General features: G+C 41.9%; 2 protein-coding genes and 1 pseudogene across 6 annotated transcripts in view; 1 reads left to right on the top strand and 2 right to left on the bottom strand.

Moving 5' to 3' along the window:
- The window catches only part of VSIG1 (V-set and immunoglobulin domain containing 1), a 149,317-nt gene that overhangs the window by 80,812 nt on the left and 50,756 nt on the right, over nucleotides 1–17,749 (bottom strand). The window lies entirely within an intron of this gene.
- LOC311614812 (ribonuclease inhibitor-like) overlaps nucleotides 1–17,749 on the bottom strand; it is a 44,927-nt pseudogene that overhangs the window by 7,873 nt on the left and 19,305 nt on the right. Inside the window, exons 4-8 of the transcript XR_014797105.1 lie at nucleotides 5,878–6,029; nucleotides 5,585–5,794; nucleotides 1,002–1,151; nucleotides 568–731; nucleotides 98–271 (exon numbers count right to left, since the gene is read on the bottom strand). The product of XR_014797105.1 is annotated as a ribonuclease inhibitor-like (transcript). The remainder of the gene's footprint in view (nucleotides 1–97; nucleotides 272–567; nucleotides 732–1,001; nucleotides 1,152–5,584; nucleotides 5,795–5,877; nucleotides 6,030–17,749) is intronic.
- On the top strand, nucleotides 16,297–17,502 carry TEX13B (testis expressed 13B; the record flags this gene model as incomplete). Its single annotated transcript, XM_084870840.1, is given in 7 exon segments — nucleotides 16,297–16,380; nucleotides 16,382–16,454; nucleotides 16,457–16,736; nucleotides 16,845–16,929; nucleotides 17,117–17,204; nucleotides 17,207–17,463; nucleotides 17,467–17,502. Coding segments are annotated over 7 exon segments (903 nt in total).

The raw sequence follows: 17,749 nt of genomic DNA on the forward strand, positions 1-17,749 counted from the left end.
GGGGGATTAGGGATTCAAGAAAGAAATCAGTCTTATCCCAAGTTCCACAAATACCCTACATTCCATATATAGCCTGGCAAAACATTCCTATACTCACCACAAGGTCTGAGGTTTGCAGGAAGGGTGTTTCGACCCTTGACACAACACATTCATGCTCTGCTCCCCCAAGGCATTGTCCCTGAGGTCAAGTTCTCTCCGTTGTTCACTGGTGTAGAGCGAATTACATAAATCCTGACAACACTCTCCAGTTAGGTGACAGGTACACAATCTTCTAGAAAGCAAGGCAGAGAAGGGTGGCATTATTTCATCTGCACTGAGTCACTTTAGGAATTATGTTTGCTCACTAAAAAAAAAGCACATTAGAAAATCAGAGTGTCATGTAAGAAAAATTTCCATGAACCAGAGATTGTGGAGAGGGGAAGATTAATTTCCCCTGTATTATTTAGGTTTTCATTTATTGCTTCATTGGAGAGTCAAAGACCAGGCCAAAAAGTACTAATTTAATTTTGGGAGTTGCTGAAACATCAGGAAACTCTGCTTGTGGCTATAGTCCATGACACTTATGACAGATCCTTTAACTGACAGGCTGTTTTAATCCCTTACACAACAATTTCAGTCCCAAATCTTCAACTTTGTTATTAATTAGAAGTAGCCTTGTCAGGCTCTGAGTAAAGCTCAGAACTTGGGTGAGAGTATCACAACAAGCTGCAGAGTGGGAATATTCAGGAAGCCTGAAGGAATGGGGACACCAACATGACTATGTTAACCATGACAACAGGGAGTTCCACTGAACCTCAAATGCCAAAATCCCATGAAAAGGACAAGGACAAGCAGACACTTACATAAGATTCTAGAATTTACTCTTCCCATGCCATAGACTTTCACAGAGATGCTGTACTCCTGCGTACCCCAGGGCATTGACAACCACAATTAGCTCAAAATGATGCCAGATAGTTTTTTAAAACTTATTCTGGTTTCTCTACTTTATAGTTTTAGTATACATGAGACCCTCACAAAGATACTTCACCCCTGTGTCCCCCAGGGGATTTTCACTTAGGTCCAGCTCAGTGAGGTTTGGATTGCAAATGAGAACAAAGGCAAGTTACTTGCAAACAGCCTCTGAGCTTTCAAAGAGAAAGCTAGTACACATTCTGGAAAGAAAAATGAACAGAGACAGAATCAGCCACTTTATCATCCAACAATATATCTTGAGCAGAGAAAATAAAGGCCCACAGTACACGTCCTCTAACCTTCAGTATGTCACCTCCTCTTTTCATCCATGGAAGGAACTTTTATATAGCTCCCACAACACACTGTTCCCAGAGGGAACTCAATAAATGTTGACTGCCCCCAAAAAGAAAAAGGATGGGAGGAAATATCAAGACCCAATATAATTTTTATTCTCTGTATGAGTTTAGCACTCTAAACTCATTTGGTATTTTTCAAATCCTCCTTTCCTTTCCTTGTATTTAAAAGTCCATTATAACAGAGTGTAGAATCTTGGGAAGGGAAGAAAGGGTAGGGTGAGTGGGTGGGAGGTAATCAACCAAAGACCTTGTATGCATATATGTATTACCCACGGACACAGACAATGGGCTGGTGAGGGCCTCGGGTGGGAGGGGGAGCTGAAGGGAGTCAATGGGGGAGAAAAGGGGACGTATGTAATACTTTCAACAATAAAGATTTTTTTAAATAAAATAAAAGTCCATTATTCATTAATCTGCCTTCTTAGAGATATCCAGCCCCTCACCATCGTCAATATTCCTTCTCTGGCACAAAAAGTGATTTTTACTGAACTTCCTGTCTTCCCAATCTTTGTTTCTCTGTAGTCTAACTCTTTAAAACATTTCCCATCATCTTACTCTTCTATCACTTTCAAGAATTTTTATTATATACACCACAACCTTTGAGTTTCAATTTTCTCTTGAGTTACCATGCTTCAAATTCTGTCTTGAAAAGGTCTCATAAGGACATATATCTATAGCTCTCCAATTTAGAAATTTTAAATAGAAGCATTTTGCAAAAAAAACAACAAAGTTTCAAAGTAGATTGTAGAAGGCTTTAATGCTAAAAAATAAAGCTTTTATTTTAGAAAAACCCAGATATCCTATATAATAAAGATGTAAAATGCAAATGGTTGTTACAACCGACCGCATAACAACAAGATCACAGATCAGGAGGAGGGTGGGGCAGCGTGCTACAAGCCGGTGGCAGAATGCTACAGGAGCGGGCAGGGCAGCAAGCTATGGGGAGCGTTGGGAGGTTGGAGGGAGCTACAGGAGGGCGGGGTAGCAGGCGGAGAGCTACAGGAGGATGGCAGCAAGCTACTGGCTACAAGTGGGCAGTGGAGAGATACAGGAGAGGGTAGGACAACAAGCTATGAGGAGGGACAGGGGGAGGTGAGTCAGGGGAGCTACAGGAGGATGGGGCAGCAGATGGAGAGCTACTAGAGGGCAGCAGCGAGCTACTGATAAGCTACTGGCACATGGATTCATGCACAGGGTTACTAGTCTACCTAATAAAAGAGTAACATGCTAATTGACTATACCTTCCACACCAGCCACTCAGAAGTGAGTATGCAAATTAACCCAACAAAGATGGCAGGTTAATTTGCATGCATAAGCGTGAAGTGGCTAAGGGTGGGGTGGGATGCAGGCATTCCACAACACCCCAGCTGCTCTAGGCCTCTGGGCAGCGTGGGAAGGTGGAAAGGCAGCTCTGGGTTAGAGCAAAGGCGTTGCCTGCATCCAAGGGAAGGAAGGCCCATTCTTGCATGAATCTTCATGCATTGGGCCTCTAGTATATTATAACAGTTAATTTTATGTGTCAAGTTGGCTAGGTCATGGTACCTAGATATTTGGTAAAACATTATTCTATACTAGATGTCTGATGCACAAAATTCATGCAAGAGTAGGCCTTCCTTTCCCTGGCTGCTGGCACCAGCTTCTCTCCGGCACCTGGGACCCGGGCTTCCCCTGGCTGCCGGCAGGTGCCCTGGACCTGTGCTTCCCTTGAAGCCTTGGCTTCATCTGGAAGGTCATCAGAATGCCGTATGGTCTAATTAGCATATTATACTTTTATTATTATAGATGTTTCTGTGAATTATAGAAGGTAGTTTTTAGGTAAGATTAACATTTAAATCACTAGACTCTGAGTAAAGTAAATTACCCTCTATAATGTGGATGGGCCTCATCCAATCAGTTGAATGCTTTAATAGAAAAAGACTGACATCCCCAGAAGAAGAAATTCTACCAGCAGACTGTCTTTGGACTTGAATTGCAACATCAGCTCTTCCCTGTGTCTCCAGACTGTTGGCCTACCGTGCAGATATTGAACTTGACAGCCACCATAATCCATGAGCTGATTCCTTAAAATAAATCTCTCTATATATTTATACTAGAGGCCCAGTGCACGAAATTTGTGCACTGGGGGCGGGGAGGGTGTCTCTCAGCCAAGCCTGCCCCCTCTCACAGACTGAGATGTCCTACTGACGGGAAGTGGGCCTAAGCCGCAGTTTGGCCTTCCTCTGTGGGAGGTGACTGGGCTGGTCAGGGGAAGGCGCCAGCCACATCACTCAGCTGCTGATGCCACTGTCACAGCCACCAAGGTGTCCTCATTAACACGGACTCCAGTCCTTTCACCATGAAAAAATGACAATTTTCTTTAGGCACTTTCAAGATGTGTCTTTCATAGGATATGACATTTCTTTCTTTTTTATCCTCACCTGAGGATATGTTTCCATTGATTTTTAGAGAGCTTGGAAGAGAGAGAGAAAGAGAGAGAAACATCAATTTGAGAGGGACACTTAAATTGGTTTCCTCCTGCATGAGACCTGACCTGGGCCCTGCCAGGGAGGAGCCTGCAAACCTAGGTACATGCCCTTGATCAGAATCAAACCCAGACACTGAGATCAGCAGGCCGAGGCTCTATCCACTGAGCAAAACTGGCTAGGATATGACATTTCTTAGCCCCTCCAGCAGCAGACCTTAGTTTTTCCTCCAGGAGTGAGGTGGAAAAACCCTAGATCACCTTCTTGCATTCTTATTACTCAAGTTACCAAGAACACTGTGAGAGGCAGCTTACAGGGAGCTTAGTCAATGAGCCTTCAGAAAAGGTGTTTCCGCCCTAACCAGTTTGGCTCAGTGGATAGAGTATCGGCCTGCGGACTGAAAGGTCCCAGGTTTGATTCCAGTCAAGGGCATGTACCTTGGTTGTGGGCACATCCCCAGTAGGAGGTGTTCAGGAGGCAGCTGATTGACATTTCTCTCTCATCAATGTTTCTAGCTCTCTATCCCTCTCCCTTCCTCTCTGTGAAAACTCAATAAAATATATTTAAAAAAGAAAAAGAAAAAAATGTGTTTCCTCTGCAGCTCATGCACAGAGGACCCCCTGCATTGTGTCTACAGGGCTTCTGTCCACTGGGCTGGGGGCATGCCCCAAGCCACACTGCCGGGGGCTACCGGGACCATGCCCCCAGCCCAGCAGCCTCCCTTTCTGTCAGCTGGGCTTCTGTCTGCTTGGCCAGGGGCGTGTCCCAAGCCACACCTCAGTGACTCAAAGCTCACCCAGGGGTGTGTCCCAAGCCATGCCCAGCGACCACTGGGCTTCTGTCTGTAGGGCCTGGGGCGTGTCCCAAGCCGAGTGGCTCTGAGTGCTGGCTCTGGGTGGCGGCTCTGAACCCCTGGCCCAGAGCATGTCTGCTTGGTGTGTCCCAAGCCACTAGGCCCAACAGCCCAGCGTTCTGTCTGCAGCCCTTCCTCCCTCTGAGGCCTGGGAGTGGGACACTGGCATCCAACCCTAGCACTATGGTTACCGCCATCTTTGTAGCAGAGTGATAGTTAATTTGCATATTACTCTTATTAGATAGGATACATCTTATTTATTCTGATTCTCTGGAGAACCCTTATTAATACACATATGATAAACTTTTTGTTAACTAAGGTCACTTTGAAGTCAGAAACATTTGAGTTTTGAATTCAGTCTTTTTACTTTGGGCATCTGTTTCCTAATGTGCTAAAATGGGGATAATAATCTGAACCTTTCAGAACTACTGTGCTGATGAAAGGAAGTCATGTTTACAATACTTTGAACAAAGCAATTGTTTAATAAGTCTTGGTTATTATTATTATCATTGATATTACTACCTCTTACAGTGAAAATTCCCTTCCTTAACTGGTTACATGAGAAGAAATTTAGGTAGTCACTTTTTAAAATATATATATTTTTATTAATTTCAGAGAAGAAGAGAGAGGGAGACACATCAATGATGAGAGAGAATCATCAATAGGCTGCCTCCTGCATTTGAGAAACTGCCAATTATCTGCTATGGCCTATTTTAAAAGACTGGAAAGATATATATCAACCCTACAATCCCAGCATGTGTTCTGACTGGTAATTGAACTGTGAGCTTCTGGTTCATAGGTTGATGCTCAACCACTGAGCCATGCTGGCTGGGCTAGTACTGTCACTTTTATCCTTCCTCTTTACGACTCCTTGAAATGTCTTATGATCACACGACATCCATCTTGGTTGCATATTTAAACATTTTTTTCTTGTTGTATGGAAACTAATAGTTACTACTTACTTGAGCCTATGTAATTTGAAATTTGGATATTTTAAGCCCTCAAAGAGTAATTTCAAAGCTGAAGCATGTAGTTTTGTTTTGCTAAAATCCAGGTCAATGAGTGGCCACCTGGTGCTGAGAACAACTGCTAGAACCCCACAAGAAGCAGGAGAAAGAAGGCATCCATAAAATCATCAGAAAACAGAAGAATTATCTTATTCATGCTCTCCCCTGACACAAACAGAAATTGACAAAAAATATATGAACAGATAACAAATTTTCCTGCTATCATTTAACTAAGTTCTATAAGATACAGTTTGTCTGTGTTAATACTTCACACAGAAGCTTCATTACTGAAACTTCCGGGGTATTTTTTATAAATACCAAATCTGTCAGATACTGGTTGGATTCAAATACTAAGGAGAGTTCTCTACTACAAGAAGCTGTGAGGTGGCAGTAAATCAGTCTGTGTGGAGAAAAAGACATTTCAGAGAAGAAAGAAAATAGGATTCTCTTTTAAGGTACCTATTTGTACCTTACTGATGTAATGGATTATTTCAATTAATTCAATAAATTAATTTGTTGGGTACTTTCCACTATTCTAGATGATGAAAACACAAATAATTATGCCCAAGACCCTGCCCTCAAGGAGCATACAATTAATGAGGAAAAATTAGAAAATCGTGGATTATAATATTATATAATATGAAAAATACTGCAAATGGTATGAACAAAGTACCTGAAGACACAGAAAGGTGACACAATTCAGCCTAGCTTTGGGTGGGGCTGGGAGGATCAAGGTTACTTATAAGTGGAAGAAACAATTGAGTGCTGTTATGAAAAGGAATAGCAATTAAACAGGAGTTAGGTGGATGAGAAGAATGGGAATGGGGAGAGGGGCTGAGAGACAATCCACTCATGGAGCAACCTGTGCAAAAGCCAAGAGGTAAGAGAGAGGAAGCTTAATTTGAGAAACTGCCAATTATCTGCTATGGCCTATTTTAAAAGACTAGAAGAATATATATCAAGCTATTAGCAGTGGTTAGCTCTCAGATTGGGGGAAGGGTGGTGTTATAGGGAGACATTTACTTTCTAGGTAAATAAATATTATTTATATATACAATTACTATATACTTAAAAATTATAAAAAGTTATAAGAAAATTTTTTTTATTTTGAAAAAAATATATTATATAAATTATTTTTACAATAGAGAAAAATATAAAGAATAATATATATTTTTAAATGTACTATATTCCTACCTCCCAGAGGCAACCAATGTTAAAAGTCTGGTGTATAGGAGTTGGAAAGATGGATGCCTATGGGAAGGCAGACTGCAAAATAGTTTGTGAGTGAGAGAACAAAAGGAGAGTGTGTAGTCACAGGGGGAGTGTATATTTGTGAGTTGATGAGCAGCTAAACTGCAAGGGACTATTGGGGATTACCAGACCGGGTTCCCCTGACCAGCAGCCTCCACTGCTGCAGAAATCTTTCCCAGAACAACTGGCTCTGATGCAGAGACTGCGCCATCTTAAAGGGGAGAGTGACTGTTTTAGGAAGCCTAAAAATCTACAACAACAACACCCAGGGAACAGCTGTGAACCCAGGAACACGGGGCCTCAAGTAGCACAAATACGCGGACTCGGAAGAGCTCTGCACCTTCTCATGGAAAGGTCAGATTTTGCCTAAGAAAAGGAGAGAGAGAGAACTAGATAACCAGATAACTGGAGAAGGGAGGTTTTGGGGAGACAAAGAAACAGCCCACATATAAAAGAAAAGAAGGCAACACCAGAAAAGGAAGGAAACAAAATGGAGGCAAACAATATGCCAGAGAAAGAATTCAGAGAAATGGTCATAAGGTCGCTGAAAAGAATGGAAGACAAATTCATTCAACAATATGTGTAAGAACCAAGAGGAAATTAAGAAAAACCAAGAAAAAATGAAAAATGACATTGCTGCTATAAAAAACTCAATAGAAAGCACGAACCATAGACCAGAAGAAGCAGAGGACAGCATCAGTGAACTAGAAGACAAGGTAGAAAAAAATACCCAAGCAGAGCAGCTTCTAGTAAAAAAAAAAAATAAAAATAAATAAATAAATAAATAAAAAATTTACAAAACAGGAGGAGAGCCTAAGGGAACTTTGGGACAACACAAAACAAAACAACATCTGCATAATAGAGGTGCCAGAAGGAGAAGAAACTGAGTAAGGAATAGAAAACCTGTTTGAAGAAATGACAGAAAACTTCCCTGATATAGGGAAGAAAAAACTCACATAAATCCAAGAAGCTCACAGAGTCCCAAACAAAATGAACCCCAAAAGGCTGATGCCAAGGCACATTATAACTAAATTGGCAAACACCAGTGACAAAGTAAGAATATTAAAAGTAGCCAGAGAGGGACAGAAAGTTACCTACAAAGAAATCCCCATCAAACTAGTAGCAACTGATTTCTTAATAGAAACACATCAGGCCAGAAGGGAATGGAATGAAATATACAGTCATGCAAAGAAAGAATCCAAGAATACTGTATTCAGCAAGGCTATCAATCAAAAGTGAAGGTGAAATCAGGCGCTTCACAGACAAAAAAAAAAAAAAAAAAAAAACTAAGTGATTTTATTACCACCAACCAGCAATGCAAGAAATGCTAAAGGGTATGCTGTAAAAAGAAGAAATAGGAACCAAAGAAGGAACACAGGCATAAAGAATAAAAATGGCTACAAACAAGTACCTATCAATAATAACTTTAAATATAAATGGATTAAATGCCCCAATTAAAAGAATTAGGGTAGCTGAATAGATAAGAAAACATGAAGCATATATCTTCTATCTACAGGAAACCCACCTCAAAACAAAGGACTCACACAGAGTGTGTGGGACGGAAAAAGGTTTTTCAGGAAAATGGATTTGAAAATAAAGCTGGGGTAGCAATACTTAAGTCTGACAAATTAGATCTCAAAGTGAAGAACATAACAAGAGATATAGAGGGCCACTTCATAATATTAAAGGGAGCAATTCAACAAGAAGATATAACTCTGGTAAAATTATATGTACCCAAATACATTAAAAAAAAAAAAAAAAACTCCTGGAAGATATCAATGGAGAGATTCACAGCAATACAGTCATAGTAGGAAACTTTATTGCCCCACTATCACCATTGGACAAATCCTTTAAACAAAAAATCAGCAAAGAAACATCAATCCTAAAGGACTCACTAGATCAGATGGAATTAATTGACAGCTTCAGAACATTTAACTCCAAAATCACAGAATATACAATCTTCTCAAGTGCACATGGGTCACATTGAAAGATAGACCATATATTGGCTCACAGGAAAAGTCTCTTCAAATTCAAGAAGATAGAAATCATATCAAGCATCTTCTCAGATCACAGTGACATAAAATTGGAAATCAACTACAATAAAAACAATCAAAAGAATTAAAACACCTGGAGACTGAATAGCATGCTATTAAACAATGACTGGATTACCAAACAGATCAAAGAAGAAGTAAAAAGCAGGAGGAGAGCCTAAGGGAACTTTGGCAACAAACGACAATGAAAACACAACAATCCAAAATCTGTGGGACACAATGAAAGCAGTCTTGAGAGGGAAGTTCATAGCTCTACAAGCCTATAGCAAAAAAACAAGAAGCAATGATAATAAATTACCTAACCCTACAACTCAAAGAGTTAGAAAGAAGAGAAACCAAGATGGCGGCATAGGTAAACGCCTAACTGCAGCCTCACACAACAATTTCAAAAAAAATACAACTAAAATACAAAATGGACATTATCCAGAACTACAGGAAAGTTGACTAACTAGAAATTCTACAACTAGTAGGAAAGTAAAAAACCAGAAGGAAAATCAGAGGAGCTGTAAAAGCCTAAGGTATGGAGACACGATGTGCGCATGTGGAGAGGATGGAGCCAGAGAGGAGGGGGCAGCTGAGAGCCTGGCTGGCATTCCCTAGCAGGAAGGAGACAAAAGCTCTGGACTGTGCTGAGCCCCAGTTCCGACTGCACTGAACCCCAGTTTTGGACAATACCCTGGGGACCCAGGCTCATACAGAGGGAATCTAGGCTGTAAGGCGAAAAATCAGAGGAGTGGTGAAAGGCAGAGTCCCAGAGGCGCGCACGTTGTACCCAGAGGATGGACTGTTGACTTTGCCACTGGATTGCCCTAGCAGGAAGGAGACAAAAGTTCTGGACTGTGCTGAGCCCCAGTTCCAACTGCACTGAACCCCAGTTCTAGGCCAGATCCTGGGGACCCAGGCTCATACGGAGGGAATCTGGGATATAAGGCGAAAACTCAGGTGAGCGTCGAAAGGCAGAGTTCCGGAGGCGCGCACATTGCGCGCAGAGGACTGACTGTTGACTGTGAGGCTGGATTGCCCTAGTGGGAAGGAGACAAAAGCTCCAGACTGCACTGAACCCCACTTCCAACCCCACTTCCAGCTGCACTGAACCCCAGTTCTGGGCTCATTGGGGGAGAGACTAGACTGTCTGGTAGCGGGCGAAACTCGAGGGCACCTTCTCTCAGAGGTGCTTGCAGCAAGTACTGAAGGTCACTGAGGAACACTGAGACTCAGGAACCTCATAGGGCAGGGCTGACAGAAGCCAAGGCTGTAGGCTCCACCCTGAAACTCTTCCCCATCCAAGCTGAGCACAGAGGCTTTTGCAATTTTCCAAGTCTAGGCAAATAAGGCTGTCCCCTGGCATAGACACAGCTGATCCTCACAGCCAATTGACCTGGAGGTCAGTTCCTCCCAGTGATACCAACAACAATCAATACTTAACTACAATAAGGCTGTACACACAGTCCACAAAGGGGTGCACTAAGGGTGTCCACCTCAGGTAACTGGGAGGCTGACCCACTGAAATATATAAGGACACGTTAGCACACAAAGCCACCCTACCAACTCAGGGAAGCTGTGAAAATGCCGAGACAAGGAAACAGATCACAAACCAAAGAAATGGAGGACAACAAGTGGATATAGAGTTCAAAAGCACAGTTAAAAGGTTTTTCAAGAATTTCCAAGAAAAGGCTGATAAAATAAACAAGGCCTAGGAAGATATGAAAAGGGATCAACTAGAAATAAAAAGGGATCAACGAGAAATAAAAAAAATACATTATCTGAAGTAAAAAATATTATGCAGAGTCCTAAAAACAGAATGGAAGTTCGCAAGAATCAAGTCAAAGATTTGGAACATAAAGGGTGGACACCCTTCCTCTGTAGAAGCAAGAAGACAAAAGAATCCAGAAAATTGACGATAATGTAAGAAACCTCTGGGACAACTTCAAGCAAACCATAATCAGAATTACGGGGATCCAAAAGAAGAGGGAGAGCAAGATACTGAAAACATATAGGAAGAAATAGTAACAGAAACCTTCACCCACCTGGTGAAAGAATTAGACTTGCAAGTCCAGGAAGTGCATAGAACCGCAAACAAGAGGAATCCAAAGAGGACCATACCAAGACACATCATAATTAAAATTCCAAGAGCAAAATACAAAGATAGAATATTAAAAGCAGCAAGAGAAAAGCAGGTAGTTACCTATAAAGGAGCACCCATACGATTGTCAGCTGATTTCTCAACAGAAATCATGCAGGCCAGACAGGAAAGGCAAGAAATATTCAAGGTGAACCTACAGCCAAAAATAATCTACCCAGCAAAGCTATTACTCAGAATTGAAGGCCAGATAAAGAGATTCACAAATAATTTTAAAAAAAGCTAAAGGAGTTCATCACCACCAAACCAGAATTATATGAATTGCTGAATGGGGTTCTTTAGGAAGAGGAAGAAGATAAAGATAAAAATTATGAACAACAAATACGTAACAATAAACAAGTGAATCTAAAAACCAAGGGAATTAAAAAATCTGATGAACAATATTTACTGGTGAATATAATAGAAGCAGAGATATGGAAGGGGTATGAACTGACAATTCTCGGGGGAAAAGGGAGTGGGGGGTGCGGGAAGAGACTGAACATAAACTGTGCACCTATGGATGAGGACAATGGGGGGTGGGGAAAGGGCAGAGGGTGGGGTGGGAACCTGTGGAGGGGAGCAATGGAGGGAAAAAAATAAGGAACATTTGTAATAATATGAACAATAATGACTTATTAAAAGAAAAAAAGGATTTAGAAAGAAAGCAATAAGAAAAGCCCAGGTTAAGCAGAAGGAAGGATATAATGAAGATCAGAGCAGAGATAAATGAAATAGAAACCAAAAAAACAACACATAAGTTCAACAAAACCAAGAGCTGGTTCTTTGAAAGGATATACAAGATTGATGAACCTCTAGTCAGGCTCACCAAGCAGCAAAGAAAGAGTACCCAAATAAACAAAATCAGAAATGAAAGAGTTGAAATAACAACTGATGCCACAAAAAACAATTATGAAAAAATACTATGAACAACTCTATTCCAACTAAATGGACTACTGAGATGAACACAAGCTACCAAAACTCAACCAAGAAGAATAAAAAAACCTGAATAGACCGATAGCTTCTGAAGAAATAGAAACAATGATCAAAAATCTTCCAACAAACAAAAGCCCTGATCCGGATGACTTTACAGGGGAGTTGTTCCAAGGATTCAAAGAGAACTAAAACCTATCCTCCTCAGACTATTCCAAGAAATTCAAGAGGAAGGCACACTTCCAAGTTCTTTCTATGAAGCCAGCTTTACTCTAATCCCAAAACCAGATAAAGACACCATAAAGAAAGAGAACTGAAGGCTAATATCCTTGCTAAACATAAATGCTAAAATCCTCAACAAAATTCAGCAAATCAGATTCAGCAATATATTAGAAAGCTCATACACCATGACCAAGCAGGATTTATATTGGAGATGCAAGGATGGTACAATATCTGCAAATCAATAAATGTGATACATCACATATATGAACTGAGACAAAAATCACATAATCATATCAATTGACAAAAGCATTTGACAAAATCCAACATCTTTCTTGATAAAAACTCTCAGCAAAGTAGGAATAGAGGGATCATACCTCAACATAATAAACATCATATATGACAAACCCACAGCCAATATTATACTCAATGGGCAAAAATTAAGCTCATTTCCCCTAAGAACAGGAACAAGACAGGGATGCCCACTCTCACCACTCCTGTTTGACATAGTATTAGAAGTACTAGCAATAGCAATCAGAAAAGAAGAAGAAATAACAGGCATACAAATTGGAAAAGAAGAAGTAAAACTGTTCTTTTCGCAGATGACATGATCCTGTACATAGAAAACCCCAAAGACTCCATCAAAAAACTACTACACCTACTAAATCAATTTGGCAATGTAGCAGGATACAAAATTAATGCCCATAAATCTATGTCCTTTTTATACACCAATCATGAACTCACAGAAAGAGAAATGAAAAAACAATCCCATTTACCATTGTACCAAAAAAAAAATAAGGTACTTAGTTATAAACTTAACCAAGAACTTGAAAGACCTGTACTTGGAAAACTACAGGATATTGAAGAAAGAGATAGAGGAAGACATAAACAAATAGAAAAACATACTATGTTCATAGATAGATAAAATAAACATCATTAAAATGTCCATACTACCTAAAACAATCTATAGATTCAATGCAATACCTATAAAATACCAATGGCATACTTCAAAGACTAGAACAAACTCTCCAAAAATTCATCCAGAACAAAAAAGACCCCGAATAGCCAAAGCTATCATGAGAAAGAAGAACAAAGTAGGATGGATCACAATACCAGACATCAAACTATGTTACCAAGCCATAGTTCTCAAAACTGCCTGGTACTGGCACAAGAACAGATATATAGACCAATGGAACAGAATTGAGAACCCAGAAATAGACCTAAGCCATTATACTCAATTAATATTTGACAAAGGAGCCAAGAGCATACAATGGAGTCAAAACAGCCTATTTAATAAATGGTGCTGGGAAATCTGGTCAGATATATGCAAGAAAATGAAACTAAATCACCAACTTACACCATACACAAAAACAAACTCAAAATGACTAAAGGACTTAACATAAGACAGGAAACCATAAAAATCCTACAAGACTACATAGGCAGCAAAATTGCAGACATACGTTGTAGCAGTATCTTTACAGACACAGATCCTAGGGCAAGAGAAACTAAGGAGAAAATAAACAAATGGGACTACATCAAAATAAAAAGCTCCTTCACAGCAAGAGAAACCATCAACAAAACAACAAGAAAGCCCACTACATGGGAGAACATATTTGCCAATGTTATCTCCTATAAGGCTTTAATCTCCAACATTTACAGGGAACTCATACAACTTAACAAAAGAAAGATAAACAACCCAATCAAAAAATGGGCATAGGACCTAAATAGACACCTTTCAAAAGAGGACATTTAGGAAGCCAAAAGACACATGAAAACATGCTCAAAGTCACTAATCATACGAGAGATGCAAATCAAAACAACGATGTATTGTACCACCTCACACATGTCAGAATGGCTATCATCCACAAATCAACAAATGACAAGTGTTGGTGAGGATTCAGAGAAAAAGGAACTCTCCTTCACTGCCAATGGGAATGCAGACTGGTGTAGCCACTGTGAAGAACAATATAGTTTCCTCAAAAATTTAAAAATGGAAGTGCCATTTGATCCAGTAATACCACTTCTAGGAATATATCACAAAAAAAGAAACACCAATCAGAAAGGATGTCTGTACCCATATGTTCATAGTAGCAAAATTTACAATAGCTAAGATTTAGAAACAGCTTAAATGCCCATCAGCAGATGAGTGGATTAGAAAACTGTGGTACATCTACACAATTGAATACTACACTGCTATAAAAAAGAAGGAATTCTTACCATTTGCGGCAGCATGGATGGAACTGGAGAGCATTATGCAAGTGAAATAAGCCAGGCAGTGAAAGAAAAATAACACATGATCTCATTCATCTATAGAAAATAAAGAACATTGTAACCTGATAACTAGAGACATAGATACATAGGCAGAGCAGCATTGAATAGACTGTCAAATTACAGAGGGGAAGCTGGGGAATGTTGGGGAGGGGGAGTGATCCATAGGAGATCAACTGTAGGACTTGTACACATGCATATAAACTGTAGGACTTGTACATATGCATATAAACACAACCAATGGACACAAGACACTTGGGGGGTAGGAGGTAAGGGCATGTCCCATTGGGTAGGGGAGGCCTGGAGAAGGTCAATGAGGGGAAAAAAGGAGATATATGTACTACTATTTGTAATACTTTAAACCAGTGTTTCCCAAACTTTTGACATATATGTACCCCTTCTATAATTTTTGTAACGCTGAGTACCCCTCGTACTCATGAGAATGTAGAATTGGGCGCAGCTAAGCGTGGTGCAGTGCATATCCCCACCAAACTCCGGTGCAACTCGAACCCCCACCAAACTCTTCCTGTACCCCTGAAGGTATGCGTACCACACTTTGGGAAACACTGCAAACAATTAAAAAATAGTTAAAGTGGTAATTTACAGATCACAATACTACTCCGCAACAAAAAATTAACTATTAAAATAAAAAGTCTGGTGTATACCCTTCCTTCTTTTTCTAAGACACTTGTGGAAAGACGAGAGAGAGAGAGAGAGAGAGAGAGAGAGAGAGAGAGAGAGAGAGAGAGAGAGAGAGATTTGTACATTTTACAAAAATGGAATTATGGAAAACATTACATCAAGTTTATATACGCTTGTAATTCAGTCCTATTGTAAACCCATAGACAGAAACTGCGATCCCGTTATAGCACAAAGTCATGTAATAAGTAGCAAATTAGGGTTCTGTCTGGTTTATCCCATAGGATTCAGAAAGCCATTGGAGGTTTAAAGAGACATGATCACCCCTCTGATGATAAGGTAGTATAGAAGACAGACCTGATTCAAATGGCTGTAGGGAAGAAATACAGGGGATGGGGGTGACAGGCAGCAGATTCCAGACAGTCTGAGGAGTATATAGGACTGGAATTTATGACCATTACAGTGACCACAGTGCTCAGTCCTGGGTCAGTGGGGGGTTAGGCTGTTCTCTGGCCCCAATCTTTTCCCCAGTGGGCACCTGAGGCCACTGAGAGGATTGGGCTTGTCTGTGTTCTAGAACATTCCATCTCTAGGAGGAGCGAATCCCCAGGCATGAGACAAACCGTTGTGGTGGTGAGAGAGGGTGAAGTTTTTTATATGTGATTACAAGTGCTTTGCATTCTTGGATCTAAGTCTTTTCTGACCACTCCTATATCTTCCACGAGCTTTCAACAGTATGGTGGGTCTTCTGAAGTCCTGGGGGTTGGGGGATAGGAAGGATATTCCTGGCACATTCGCTTCCTCCCCTGCCATCTCTGGAAATTGGTACAGTCTCAAGGTATAAGGTTCTAGGGTTGGCGCTTAGCCCTCCTTTTTCCCTGGAGCCATAGGAAGGAAAGGTATCCTTTCTCTGGGCTTGGGGGGGGGGGGGGGCGGGGCATAGTGCAGAGTCTGCAGGTGTGGTCAGTAGGTGTGGTCTGTGAACACTGCCTTTGGTCAGCATCTGGAGAGAAGAAAGCCTGGTGGGAGGTATCCTGTGTAAGTGTAGGAGGGGTTTTCTGAGGGAGGGGGGGAGGGGAGCAGATAGGAGGAGCCTTGGGGGAGGGGCTAACTGCAGAGGCCCTAACAGAAGGAATGACTAGTTAATTAATCCCTGCAGTGTAGCCAGGCCCCTAAGGCCCTCTGCTATCATGGCCTTGATACCCGAGGACCCCTCTGGTGGGTACCAGCATGGCAATGTGGAGGCTTTCATCAATGAGAAAATGGCCAGACACAAAAAAAGGCCCAGAGTTCTACCTGGAGAACATATCCCTGTCCTGGGCGGGGGTAGAAGACAAGCTCGGAGCTATCCTGAAAACAGCGCAGTGACCAGTGAGGCCAAGGAGGCCTGTGCCAGGGGTAGTCTGGCCCTGGGCGTGCGCTGTGCCCGCTGGCAAGGCCAGTTATACGCTTGCAGGCTACAGTGGTTACAAGACTTCACCAAACTGCACAAATCGGCCTTACACGCCTTGGCCTCCAACATGAAGGAGTTTACCGCGAAGCACGAAATGGAGCGCAAAGAGGCAGCCTATCGGCTGCAACTGACCCTGGCCAAACTGGCTGAGCTTCAGAAAGGGAAGGAACTGCTGAGGTGGAAGCTTCTCTGAGCTGTAAGATTACCGCACTTGGTACTACCCCATCTTCCCTACCAGCCCCTCCACCCCCAGAATGGGATTTAACCCTGTCCACTTCTCTACAGAAGATGGTGTCTTCCTGGGAATGGCAGCAGGGTCCACAGGAGCCAGGCATGGCTACTACCAGTGTGTTTGGGGCAAAAGGAGCAGGTGAGGAGAAAACAAGGTGGAGGTTGCTGTTGCTGCTACTATTACTGCTACTGCTGCTGTAAGAGGAAGAGGAAGACAGAGGATGCAGATGGGGGCTAGGGGGTGGAAGCCTCCTGCAGCTTTATGGAGCAGAAAACGTACACCTATGGCAGGCAGAGGCAGGGACATCTCAGATCAATAAAAACAGCTTTATTTTTCTGGGGCTCTCAAGCCTAGGTCCACAATCTCACAAGCAACCCTTCCTGTCCAGCTCCCTGCCTCATTCACATACCCATTCTAATGCCCCCTATTCCCTTCCCAGAAGCACCCACACCATCCCTACCAGGGGCAGCCTTCACAGCAGGATCTCCATCTCAGGCTGCCTACTGCGGCCCCTCTATGGTGGGGGCCCAGGGAACAGACCCTCAAGAACCCCAAAGAAACAAGAGAGCCTTTGAGCCCCAACATCTGAGAAGACCTCCAGCATCTCACAGGCCAGGGGATTGGAACTGCCTTTGGTGTAATCTTGTGAATTTTTCAGGGAGGGAAATTTGCTAGCACTGTGGGAGGGGCATCTGGTTACAGAACCCTTAAATTCAGAAATGTGAAATACAGCAGAAACATATCCAAAAGGATATCAATTTTGGATGGGGGGAGGGTCTGTGTTGAGTGGGAGGAAGGGGATGAGTGGGAGGAAGGAGATGAGTGGGAGAACAAGACTAGTGAAGTTAGAGGGAGGCAGGATGGGAGGTGGGAGAGAAATGCTTTGATGATCCTCTTTGTGTTCCAGAGCAGCAGTTGCCAACTGGTGGTCTGTGAGTGAGGTCCAAAAGGTTGCCAA

Source organism: Pipistrellus hanaki, assembly GCF_964339955.1.
Source record: "Pipistrellus hanaki genome assembly, chromosome: X".
Lineage (NCBI taxonomy): Eukaryota > Metazoa > Chordata > Mammalia > Chiroptera > Vespertilionidae > Pipistrellus > Pipistrellus hanaki.